Below are 13,112 nucleotides of genomic sequence, written 5' to 3'. Positions count from 1 at the left end.
GGTTTAAGCAGGGGTCGGTGGTTTGGATTTGGATGATACCATTGTTGTGCAAAAAGGGGGTGCAAAATTGCGATTTCTTGAGCGTATGATTGAAGCAATGAATACTAGATGTTTCTACTGAACTAACTACCTTGCAAACACTTCGTGATATGAGTGAGATGAGAGAATCTTTCGCCCTTAGACCCGATAGACTGTAAATCCTTGCACAGAAAGCACCGAAGCGGTTGTCCCCCAACAACCCTCTACCTCACTCCCCAAATCCTCTTCTTTGCTTTGAACCCCGCTGGAAGGAGCTTAGACAACAACAGCGGGAGTTCAATCTCGAAGAGGCGCATAGAAGTGATCGCATCCCCGAAACGGGGCGACGCCGTGATTACAGCAACGGGTATCGCCAACAAGAGACCTACGGCTGATGGGATAGCCCACGCCAGCTCAGCAGTCCCTCGCACAGCGAGTAAAACTCCAAAACCGAGAACGGTCTGCGGCCACAGAACCCGGAAGCTGTCACGCCAGCTGAGACCGAGCCGATCGCGGTTCTGCCCATCCCATGTGATGGACTTGCCCTTGAGTAGACCACACAAGAATAGCGCAACAGCCAGAGCTGTGATCGGTGCAATGAAGGTCATCAGGAATAACTCCACAAAAGTTGAGAGGATGCAGCGAAAACTACCACCATAGCGCCTGGAAGACGTTGTCACCGCCTCGAAGACACCCGCAAGTTTGGGGAATATGCCGAAAGCAGCGAGAGCAAGGTGCGGAGTCCAGCCAAAGACGAGGCTCATTTGAATGACACTAGGTTCTCCTATGACTTCCTTCGTGATGCATGCCAAGGTCATGAAGACGCAGCAAGCCTGGCCAATGTACGTGGTCAAGGTCTGGTACACCTGAAAGCGGCTGATTGGATGAATGCCAGGTTCGCTCAGCATGAACCAGTACTGCATAGTTCCCTGACACCAGCGTAGTTCGCGACGAAGGAAGTCGAGAAATGTAGGCGGATTGGCCTCGTAGCTTTCCGTTTCGATAGGCAGCACCCGGACCTCGTAGCCGCCTCGGCGCATGAACATTGCTTCCAGCAGATCGTGACTGAGGATGTAACCACCCAGCGGCGGCTCTCCAGGGAGCTTCGGCAGCATGCAATGCTTGTGGAAGGCATCAGTACGGATTATGGCGTTGTGACCCCAATACAGCGCGCAGTCGTGAGCCCACCAGCTGAAGCCCATGTTGTATGTTCGCACCCCATGACGCAAGCCGAACTGGAAGAGCCGTGTAAACGCGCTGACCGCAGGCATACCGATGACTATGGTCTGCAATAACCCGATGAGGGAGTTCTCTTCCATGCTAGAAACCAGCCGGACGAGTATGTCGCCGCTCATAGCGCTGTCGGAGTCAAGGGTGACGAAGAAGTCGTCCCCTTGGGAGTGGTTGTCGAGGTAATCCTTGAGGTTGCCAGCCTTGTATCCGGTGTTTCTATCACGGCGTCGATAGAACAGAGGCTTAGCCATATCCTCGCTCAGAGATACGGCATGCTGAGCAAATACCCCCTCTTCCGATCGCGCTACGTCAACGTGGTCGGTGTCGCTAAGTAGCACAAAGCGAAAGTGCTCGAGGCAATTGGTTTGCTGAAGGCTCTCATACATGGCGTAGAGGCGGTCGAGCACTGGACCTGGATCTTCGTTACGCATGAAAATCGTGAGCGCTGTCGTAGACCTAAGCTTCGACAGAGGTCCTCGAGGTCGAAAATATGGGTAGACGGATCGCTCTGCGTTGCCGAACAAGATGATACATAGGCCAATTGCAGAGTTCCAGAAGCTGACAATAGGCCATGGAATGCAGATAGTTCCGCAAAGCACAATGACTGTGTCTAGCAGAGTGTGCTTGCTTCGCACGAATACGATGAAGTTGATCCAAAGGAACGGGAGGATGGTGATACTGTTAAGGGCTATAACCAAAAAGCGGCGCTGGGAGACTGACATCCAAGCCTCGCGATTTGAGGCCACGACACACATCTTGCGTTTGAGGTATGTTGAGTCGATCCGATGTGCGTGACCTAATGCCGTATCAATAGCTATTGAAAACTTTTGCAAGTCTCAGCTGGGTCCAATATGGAAACTGGGAAATCAAATACTTCAGTTCGAAGGCCCGTAAGAGTCGAGAATGGATTCACGGGCATTTATGGAAGTAAGTTCAGAACTCCGACTGTCGGTTATCTTGTCTTACAAGTCTGAAATCGGGAAGGCCAAATTTTGCACCCAGATAGCTTTCATGGCAAAGGAGGAAATGGGAGACAGAAAACAGCTGTCTGACTCTTTCCGCTGGGGGCTCGGCGCCGCCGCGAGCGAGGACAGCCCCTCCCAGCAAGACTTCTGACCAAGCGCGGTATCTAGGCCTGGGACTTCGGATTACCGGAGTCCAGCATAGATTGTCAACCCGTACCATATACGCTCAGACTCATCTGCTTTGTGGATACCAATCACCTTCCATCAATGGATACTCGGACATCTCGGGACGCTGCTTGTAAGAAGTCACTACGATCTAACATACCTAGGTGAACGGGATCAACAAGTTCCCAACGCCGCGTATCCAAGGGTGAACGTCTAAGCTCACATCAACTTGGAGAATCCTGCAGTCTTCTGAGCATATTAACAGTCACGGGAATATACAAATCATCAACGCTCCGAGGCCATATTTCCTTGACGACGGAGTGGTACAGCATAGTGTACAGTATACACCTTTCAGAAACCAAGGCCGGGCTGGAGCTGTCAAGCCGTACAGTTAAGCTTTTCCAGTGTAACTCACCTGAAGCTTGGAATGAAGATGGCAATCTCTTGTGTACTACTAATTACCTCTACCCGGTATTTTGACACCTGTCATCTCGCACTAAGTCAAGTCCGCCTATCACTTAGTGATTCGCTTCATAGCCCAAGGAGCACCATTCGGCATCATAAAGAGCCCGACCTCGCCGCTTGGACACTGAGTATTAAGGTTCCCAAATTACAATTGACTTTCGGCTACCTAGTTATCTACTGGCTATGCCCCCCCACCCTTCCGGTGGGATACCGACACGACGCTTGAATACGTGCATGATTGACTTATAAAATTGTTTTCAGTCCTTGCTATGAAGAGGAAATAAACAAGTGAGCTGGTGGCAATTAGCCTTTTCGTACTGCAGGAATCCATTACTCTGAAGAGCTCTTCATTCTTGGCTCGACTGTTAGTCACTCATTTTTTTGAGATGCACTTTCTTAAGTCTCTTTGCACAGCCAGCTTAGCTGCCGTAGCTACCTCTACATATGCGGGTAACCTTAATTATGGCTCTCCCTCACTCCACCACCCGTTCCTCGGTATCTCTATTCGCAAAGTAGCAAGTCGATCTGAGGGTAGTTCGCCATGGACACCGGAGCAGCTGAATTTCACACACGGCGTAGCATCTGGTGACCCGTATGACGACAGCGTTATCCTCTGGACTCGTGTTGCACCAACCCTGGATAATGACCGCAGCAACGTGACTGTTGAGGGCACCGCTCCAATGTACGCTCATGACAACGACGTCTTCGTCAAGGCAAGCAAGTCGCCAATCTGCGTTGACTGGAAGATCGGGAGGTCTGCATCCATGGATGGGCAACCGATTAAGTCAGGGACGGCTTATACGAGTTCGGATGTTGACTTCACCGTCAAGGTTAGTTGACGCGTATTACGTAGACGCCCAAAGCTTCGATCACTTACTCTACCACAGGTCGAAGCAAAGGCTCTCAAGCCATTCACGGTTTACTGTTGGTTCAGCAACCTAGGCCGAAAGACGTGATCTAACGCAAAGCAGATTACCAGTTCAATGTCTGCAATTCCGATGTCAAGTCCCCTGTCGGCAGAACTCGAACCCTGCCGGAGTCGGGTACGAAAGTGAGACGGGCAATCAAGCTAGCTGTCTATAGCTGTGCCAACTACCGTGAGCTATTCGCTGAACTACATGTTAAAACAATGTAGTTATGTTATCCAAGCTAACGTGTTTGCATTAGCATTCGGATTCTTCAATGCCTACGGGAATCCCGAGCGGAAAGACTCCGTGGACTATATCGTCCACCTCGGCGATTATATTTACGAGTATGGGAACGGCGAGTATCCCGTCGGCGGCTTAGGATGGGGAAATTCTATAGGTCGCGTCCCCGAGCCCAATCGCTCATGTCATACGTGCGTAAAATCTTAACGCCTATCTATTGAACGATTCATGACTGATTCAAGTCACCCTTAGGCTCTACGATTACCGACGACGCCTTGCCCAGTACCGCAGCGACCCTGACCTTCGCGCTAGCCATCAAAAGTTCCCCTGGATAACTGTCTGGGATGACCACGAGGTGATGGACAACCCCTACCGAGACGGCTCCGCAGCAATGAACAACACCGAACAGTCATTTATCAAAGACGACGGCATATCTGTGGAAGCGCGCAAAATGAATGCTGTGCGCGCATACTTCGAATGGAGTGAGTCCTAACCGCCTCACGACACAAAATCTCCCAGCTGTCCACGCTGACATTGCCTGCTCCCACAAGTGCCCCTCCGTCAGGTTGATATGGACGACAACCTGCGCATCTGGCGTAGCTTCCAGTTCGGCGACCTCTTCAATCTCATCATGCTCGACACCCGCAACTACGATCGCTCCATCACCGACCTATACTGGAACACAGGCTACGTTCATACCATTAGTGATGATACCAGCCGCTCGCTGATGGGCTCTCGCCAAGAAAACTGGTTCTACCGTCAGCTTATAGAGTCAGCCTCGACAACACGGTGGCGTGTCGTTGGTAACCAGGTAGTCTTCAGCAAGATGAACCAGAGCATCTCCAATGGACCCAAGAACCCGTTCAACTACGACCAGTGGGACGGTTACGCTGCTAACCGAAACCGGACGCTCAAGACGCTCTACGATAACAGCATCGACAACACAGTGTTTTTGGCCGGCGATAGTCATGCATCGTGGGTCAGTGACCTTGTCTGGCTTGGCGAAAAGGACTACAATTCGGAGACTGGGGCCGGTTCCATCGGGGTTGAGTTCGCCGGCACAGCCGTCACCTCGCCTTCATCGGCGGGTCAAAATATCACCCAGGAGAAAGCTCTTAACAGAAGCGCTTGGATGACCGCTGCGAACCCAGAGCTGCAGTGGCAGGAGTACTACTACCGCGGCTACTTTGAGATGACCATCGACTACGACGCAGTCAACGCTACCTTCTTTGGGTTGCCCACTTACGCCACGAGGAACGGACTCGAGATCGCGCTGGCAAATTTCACGGTCCTCGCTGGGGAGAACAAGCTACGGCGCCCCGTTGGTGGAGGCAGCGTGGAGTTTGGGAACCTGAAAGGCGGCGTCACGAAGCAGACTAACTTGACCAATGACACTAACACTGGAGAATGGTCCGTGTTTGAGAGTTCGAGGCTAGGCTAGGAAGACCAGTTTCAATAGACATCTATTAGCTCACGCAAGAGCGGAGTGGTGCTCAGCGCAGGTACCCGTGGCCAGTCCGAAAAGCCACAGAAGTAGTTCTACGTGGGTTAGAGAACCCAATAGCAATGCTGCAGACGATGTTGACAGTACTTTTTGAGCAGGCGTTCATGTTACGGCCAATAATACTAAGTCTGCGAGCCTTACCTACGTGAAAATAAGGTGGCATTGAGATATCGAATCTATTTTGAAAGCCCCTACCTACACCTATCTAGCGTGGTACAAAAAATACATGTAAAACTACTTACTGTTGCATTTACTCATATATTTGAATTTATAGTGTATGTGTTAAGGAAAGCTTCACGGTCCAGCTGTGGCCTTGGCTAAGTTGATCGGTATTGATGCGGCGGAGGATTTTCACTGATTCATTGCATTCTGTGGTAGGGATGATTTCTATGGTCATTGTCTGAATCCATGATTTCTATATTCTTCTTCATAACAGAACGTATATGTACCACGTGCCACTGATGATTGACACAATCTTACATATTGAGCGGTTGCATAACCAAGTCAATGGAGTTTCATGGCCCAGCTGCCGCCTACAATGGTCTTTGATCCAGCTTTATGGATTGAAGAAAGTTTCCCAAAGTCTTCTCGATGCTGTCGCGCTCAAAATCGAACTTGTAACGGTCCACATTCTCAGGCGCATAATTGACCGCGTGCACACCGTCTTGCAGTGCCAGCCATGCAGCCAACAGCGCGCCTTCCATGTTCCAAACATTTTCTTCCTCGGCAGTTTTGAACAGTAGATTATCGTGACCCTGATCAAGCCCCTGGGCTATGAAAGCTTCAGTATGCTGCTTCCACCAATCCGTATAAGCGTTAAACCACGCTTCGGGATATCTCTCTTTCAAGTCGTCGTCATCGAAATTATCGCCCCCTTCAGGGTTTGCGGGCCACCCATAGGTGTACCACATGAAATTGGTTCCGTAGTCTGGCCAAATGGAGTATTTGTATCCTGGCAGGGAAGATTTGTGTTTCTCCTGGGGTTCTGGCCGTTCGTTCAATTGAGATTCAGGGTCTAGTTGATCTTCCGACTCCAGGGGTTCCTCTTTGTGTATTTGGAGTAAAGGCGTATCTGCTGGCGGCTCATGGACGGAATCTTCCTCCTCTACCTTAGATAGGGGCTCGGAGATGGCCTGAGTGACTGGAAGTTGGGACTCGGCCGGTGCCGTAGGGGTGGCAGACAGCGGGTCTTTGTCCTCCGCCAAGCGAACTTGAAGAGAGTCGCCTGATAGTGTCACGTAACAGGGATAGTAACCACATCTCACGAAGTGCCCGTTACGTGCTAAATCACGTGTCTATCTTAGATATCGTATATATAAACTTTTTTTTTTATTTATTTTTATTTTAATATATTAAGCTACTTTTACTATACTCCGTATACTTATTATTATATACTATAATTCGTAATAATTATAAGCTTAGCTCTTAATTAAGACCCTATATTACGATAACGTACTTATTAATACGATTTTTATAATCTTTTTAAAATAATAAATATACTTATACTAACTTTAACCTAAGCTAAATTAACTAGTTATAATAATTAGATTAAATAGTTTAATATACTTTATATTATAAATAAGGGCGTCGGGGTTTAAAAGTACGTCGACCTAAATATTTTAAGTTTTAATATACTCCTCGACCCTTTTATAATACTTATTTTACTTTTTAAATTTAGATAATTAGTTATAACCTATAATAAAAAAGAATTACGAGCTTATTAAATACGTTATAAAGTATTTAAAAATAACTAAAGAAATTAGGAAATTTTTTATTAATAGCTTTTAAATATAACTCTTAATATAACCCCTTTAACTTCTTTAAATATAAATAACTTATAGGACTGAGTTAGGTTTTTTTTTATAAAACTAACTATACTACTTATTTTATATAAATAAATCTATCCTTATACTATACCTATAAAAAGGATCTATATACTTAAGAATATTTAGAAATAATAAAAAATCTAAGCTAAATATAAATAATTTAAAGCTTAAGAACGTAATATTATTAATATATATATTAAACTCTTTATTTAGTAATTAGTAAAATTAGTTAACGCTACTTTTTATAAATACGTATTTTAAAAAGCTATTAAAAACGGTACTAAGTTTAGTATATAACGAATTATTAAATATTTAAAATAAGAATTTATATTTTTTAAAGTAGTAGTTAGGAATGTAGTTTAAAAAGAATATTAATAAGATTTTAATAAAGTAAGGATTAGAATTAACTTTTAATATTAGTATAAAGAGTAGTAGTTTACTTATTTACGAACTAAGACGTACAATATTTTAAAAATTAATAAAAAAATCGCTATATTCGACTTCTTAATTATAATTAAGTTTAAACTTAACTTTATATAAGGTTAATATATATATAAAACTTTTAATAAATTAATAGCTTTTAAAACATATACTAGAACCCTTAAAAAAATTACGTATATATTTAGTTTAATAACTTAAGACGTATATACTAAACGGCCTTTAAATTAAAGAGGGGCTTATTTTACTTTTATTAAACGCTCTAACTTAGTTAATAACGTAAATAATAAAAGTAACGTTATATACTTTTATAATTATATATACTTATAGTACCCTTTAGTATATTAAAAATTGAAATAAGTATTTATAAACTAAAATATTAATAAGTTATTAATATAAATATTAAAAAACTATATAAAAACAGTCCTTCTTATTATTAAATTAAATAAGTAAAAATTATTTTATAATAAGCTTAAAAAAGTTAGTTAGCTAAGGAATAATAAAATTCTTAAAAAACTTAGGTTTTTAAAAAGATCCTCTAACTAATTTATAGCGAGCTTATTAATAAACTAAGATAAGGGCTACATAGTTACTATATTTATAAAGAGTTAGGATTTAAAAATAAATATAATTTTTAATACCCCTATAAATAATACTTATCCCCTCTCTTAGAGTATAATAATAAATAGCTATAGAGTAATATATTTAGTTAATAATAAGAGCCTATTTAAATTTAAAAATTACGTATTATTAAGTAATAATAATTATATTAAATTAAGAACTACTATATTACTTATTATTATATGTAGTACTTATATTATAAAGGGCGTTTTAAATAGATTTAAAGAGAAAGGAACTTACGATTTAAAGCTCTAGAACGTTACTTATATTAAAAGATTTTATATTAATATAATTTTAGAAACTTTATTAAATAAAAGCGTACTCTAATACTACAATTTAGATTATACTTTATAATAAGGAATACTTTATAAGAGTACTATTAAAAAGTAGCTTATTTAAAAAAATAATCTAATCTTTTTTAAATATAAGCTCTTTAAATTTTATCCTTTTTTTATAAACTTTAAGCGTATTTTATAGAGCTTAGCTATTATTATATTACTAATTAGCTATAGAAAATTTTATTATTTATATTAATATACTTATAAGAGGTCTAATAATACGCTCTTTTAATACTTTAAAATAGGTTATTTTAGACCTAATACTCTTTATTAATTACTATATAAGACTTAAAGTATACGTATTAAACTTTTATTATAAGTTAAATATAAAGTATATATATTATTTAATATTAAAATAGTAATCTCTAGAGAACTACCTTTAAAAAGAGCCTTACGGCTATAGTACTATATATACTAAGATCTTTTTTATTTTAAACTATTTTTTAGTAAATAATAATATATACTTATAGTTTTTAATAAATATAATAGATAGTTTAGGGGTTTTTCTTTAAGGACTAAAATAGAAAAGGAAGTGCTTTTTGTACTATAGAGCCTCGAGGTAGCTATTTATTATTAAAAAGGGACTTTAATTTATTTTTTTAAAAATAATAATAAGACCGCTTTTTTAATTATAAATATTAAATATATATATAAGACGTAGTATAGTGAGCTAGAAATCGGAATAGAACTTTTACTTTTATATATAAAAGAACCCGTAAGTAATATAAAAAAAGTAAGTTAACTTATAATTACTAAAGCTCGTAAAATATGCTTTTTTACGAACCTCTTTACGAATTTATAAAATAAAATAGTATTAGTAATAATTTTTATTTATAATATTATTTTATAAGAGGCTAATAAAGGAGATTTGCTTATTATAATAGAAATTAACTAGTAGAAGTAGTATTAACGTTAGTAATAAATAGGTTATTAAGTACGGGATTTTAAATTAGTAATCCCGTACCTTAGTAGTCTTTATATATATAGTTACTAAGTATACCCTTTTTATAGGGATTATAAGAGGGGTATATATTAAAAAGAGTTTAAAGTACTTCTTTATAAGTATATAAGATATTTAGTTAGATATATATTAGAAACGTATAACTTATATAAGGTTTAGGTACCCGTACTTAAGTAGGTATTTATTATAAAAAATATTAGGTTTAATAAAAAAGTTTTTTATAATCCTATATATAAGGAGTAAGCTATTATAAATAAGTAAGTAAATTTAGTAATCTAAAAGATATAAGAACTTTTTAATACTAATAATAAGTTAGTTTAAGTATTTAGAGAAGTAAATTTAGACTTCGGAAATACTAATATTTAAAATAATTTTATAGTTAAGGATAGTATTATTATTAAATTTTTAACTGTTTAGGACGCTAAGTAATTAATAAACGTACTCTAAGGTATAGTTAATAAGGTTAAAGAGGTAAATATAATTTTATTATTATTATTAACCCTTAAAATAACCCCCTTATATAAGCTCGGGGGTAGGGGTAAAGAAGGGAATATAATAACTAGGTTATAAACGGCTCTACGTAGTTTATAATCTTTTTTATAAATATTTATATATATTATAGAGGTTTTTAAGCTTTTAATTCTTAATAGTTTTTAGTAAAATACTAAAGTACTAAAAATATATAGAGTATAGAGGACTCTCGTAGTACGGTATTTTAAAAAAACTACTAATACTTATAAAAGTAATATAAAATACCTTTTTTAATCAGGTTAATATAGCCTTAATTAATAAAATTATAATTAAGGAAAGAGGATAGTATTAATTAGATTAGAAAGGTAGACTTCTTAATTATTTTATATTATTACGTTTAAAAATAAATTATTAAAAAGGTTTTAGTTTAATTTTAAAAAAGTATATATATAATTAAAATAAAAATTCGTACTATCAAACTCTTTATTTCTAATCGGGGCCTTTTTTTTTATATTTTTTTTTTAATTAGTCCTCTTATAAATACTTATACTTAATTAGCTTTAAAAAAGAATTATTAAAACTAATTACCTTACCCTATTTTAATTATCCTCTAATTTTTTTTTTTAATCCTTTATAAAAAGAAATTATTTTAAATTAATTTTAATTATTATATATAGTTAATTATATTAAGCTTTTTATTTACTTTTTTTTTTATAACTACTTTGTTTACTTTTTTTATTTTTTTATTAGTTTTACTTAGTTCTTATTCTATTCCTCCCTAATAATTTCCTAATCTTAACTTTTACTACCCTAGTTCTTTTTAGTTTTTTTTATTAATAATAGTATTTAAAGAGTATAGACTAAAGTTATATATATAGCTTTTATAATTAGGTCGTTATATTAATTAATTTATTATTCCCTTATATTCTTATTAATATTAATTTTACCCTTATATATATTATAATACTATAAGAAGTCTTAATAAAACTTAACTAGTTCTTAATATTAATATTTATTATTTTTTTATATAGCCCGATTATATTTAAAAAGTATATATTTAATAACTTCTTATTTTAACTAAACCCTTAGTATTTTAATTAAAATCTTTATAATAAAGCTATTCTTATCCCTAATTAAAATATTTAAAAAACTACCTTCTTAATTACTTAAACTAGCTTTATTAAAAGCTAGATTAAAGTATAATAATAATTTAAATAATAATATATTTAATAAGGATTACGTAACTTAATAAGTTTTAGGGGTATTAATTAGGTATATAAGTTAATTATTAATAATAATATCTAGACGCTAGTTAGTAGCCTTTATTAATTTAATTACTTATAGAGTTTAATTAGGGTTATTATTTATTAAAGATCCCCGAGTATTCTTTAGTATTTTTAAAAATTAAAATAATAAGAGTAATTTTTTAAGGGTAATAAGCCCTTACTTAAAGTTTTTAATTATTCCCTTTATTTTTTTAAAATATATAAAATCGATTAGAATATAATAATTATAATTATAAAAGTTATAAATTCTTAAATCTTAGTTAGTAAATCTAAAACTAAATAAGTAAGGACCGGATTTTTAGGGAGTTAGTGCTTTAGGGGCGTTAGTTATAACGTAATTAGAGTTATTTAAGTTAGTATAAAGCCTATTTTAAAAATTTTAATTATATATTATTTTTTTAAAAGATTTACTTAAAAGAGGTTTTATTATATTAAAAAAATAATTATTATTATATTAAAACTTATAATTAATTTATTAAATCTAAGCTATATAGAACTTATTATTAGATAGTTTAAAATATTTATAAGTTATTTAATATAAGTTATAAATCGGGTTAAGTTAGTTATATTAAACTACGTTATAAAACTACTTAAGTACGTATAAATTATATTCTTATTTATTTAGTTATTATACTATAGGGATTATATAAGTACTTATATTAATTAGTTATTAAATATAAAGAGGTATATCGATTTAATTATAAAAAGCTTTTAAAGCTTAAATATTATTAACAAATATCCTCTCTAAATACTTAAGAGCTTACTTCGGATCGTACTAATAAACTATATTATTTTACTAGTTAATAATTATTTTTATAAAATAGCCTAGATCGTTAATATAAAAAGAGAAAATTACTAAGTATATTAAAATCCTAATTTTTTATATATTTTTTAAATTTAAAAATTTAGGGTAGGGGTTTTATTTAGTTTAAAAGTACTCTCTTATCCCTCTTTAATTATAATTATATTACGTACTAAAGTAAAGTTTTATATTATAACTTTTATTATAAATCCGATCTCGTATTTTTAAATTTAATTTTTATATAATAAGCGTCCTTAAAAGTTATAATAATTAGTTAGGACTTTTATTACTTTATAATAATCTTAATTTATTTAAGTTTTCTAATCTTTTAGACTTTTAAAAGCCTTAGGGTATTAATTAAAAAAAGAAAGCGTATTTCTTATACTAAGCTACTTAGGATAGTTAAATTCGGGAGGGGTTAGGATTATTTAAAAAAAGCTAGTTCGATTAGGTATTAAGCTTAGGTAATAGTTAATATATGCTTTATATTCCCCCCGACGGAGCAATCCGCCGGGGCCGTACCGTGTATTACGTATTGGGGAAAACTGGGTATATTGCGCTCCATACCTAACTACTAATCAAAACAGCAGTCAACCGACTCGACCATTGTCTCCCTTTCATCAACTCCCAACCTTCCGCCGCTTCCAGCCGCCTACAGGGCGAGCTTCACCCACTCCAACGCGCACAGGACCTCCTGGTGCCAGCCCGCGTGGGCAGCCAGGTCCAGCATAATCTGTTCTTTTATATGGGTATTATCGTTACCCGGGGGGTCCCGTAGGAGCCGTCTGAGGCGCCGGCTTATCGCCCTGACCCTGTACACCTCCGGCCCGTCCATCGTGGCCATTATGGCCAGGCCGGCGTCGATGTGCCG

General features: G+C 36.5%; 5 protein-coding genes across 5 annotated transcripts; 1 reads left to right on the top strand and 4 right to left on the bottom strand.

Moving 5' to 3' along the window:
• Positions 1–242: 242 nt before the first annotated feature.
• On the bottom strand, positions 243–2,006 carry CTAM01_12816 (glucans biosynthesis glucosyltransferase H; the record flags this gene model as incomplete). Its single annotated transcript, XM_060528821.1, has 1 exon — positions 243–2,006. One exon carries the CDS (start codon positions 2,004–2,006, stop codon positions 243–245), a length of 1,764 nt encoding a protein of 587 aa, XP_060376552.1.
• Positions 2,007–3,232: 1,226 nt separating this feature from the next.
• Positions 3,233–5,435, top strand: CTAM01_12815 (PhoD-like phosphatase; the record flags this gene model as incomplete). The annotated part of the gene is made up of 6 exons (XM_060528820.1): positions 3,233–3,676; positions 3,734–3,770; positions 3,818–3,943; positions 4,014–4,185; positions 4,247–4,476; positions 4,546–5,435. 6 exons carry the CDS (start codon positions 3,233–3,235, stop codon positions 5,433–5,435), a joined length of 1,899 nt encoding a protein of 632 aa, XP_060376551.1.
• Positions 5,436–6,031: 596 nt separating this feature from the next.
• CTAM01_12814 (uncharacterized protein) lies at positions 6,032–6,409 on the bottom strand (the record flags this gene model as incomplete). The annotated part of the gene is made up of 1 exon (XM_060528819.1): positions 6,032–6,409. The coding sequence occupies one exon, from the start codon at positions 6,407–6,409 to the stop codon at positions 6,032–6,034; it is 378 nt and encodes a 125-aa protein (XP_060376550.1).
• A 199-nt stretch (positions 6,410–6,608) lies between these two features.
• CTAM01_12813 (uncharacterized protein) lies at positions 6,609–6,758 on the bottom strand (the record flags this gene model as incomplete). Its single annotated transcript, XM_060528818.1, has 1 exon — positions 6,609–6,758. One exon carries the CDS (start codon positions 6,756–6,758, stop codon positions 6,609–6,611), a length of 150 nt encoding a protein of 49 aa, XP_060376549.1.
• Positions 6,759–12,893: 6,135 nt separating this feature from the next.
• Positions 12,894–13,085, bottom strand: CTAM01_12812 (uncharacterized protein; the record flags this gene model as incomplete). The annotated part of the gene is made up of 1 exon (XM_060528817.1): positions 12,894–13,085. One exon carries the CDS (start codon positions 13,083–13,085, stop codon positions 12,894–12,896), a length of 192 nt encoding a protein of 63 aa, XP_060376548.1.
• Positions 13,086–13,112: the final 27 nt, after the last annotated feature.

This window comes from Colletotrichum tamarilloi (genome assembly GCF_030869305.1).
Source record: "Colletotrichum tamarilloi strain Tom-12 chromosome Unknown Scaffold_83.1, whole genome shotgun sequence".
Taxonomy (NCBI): domain Eukaryota; kingdom Fungi; phylum Ascomycota; class Sordariomycetes; order Glomerellales; family Glomerellaceae; genus Colletotrichum; species Colletotrichum tamarilloi.
Note: the sequence above shows the minus strand (reverse complement) of the source record. Positions and strands in the feature narration are given on the sequence as shown.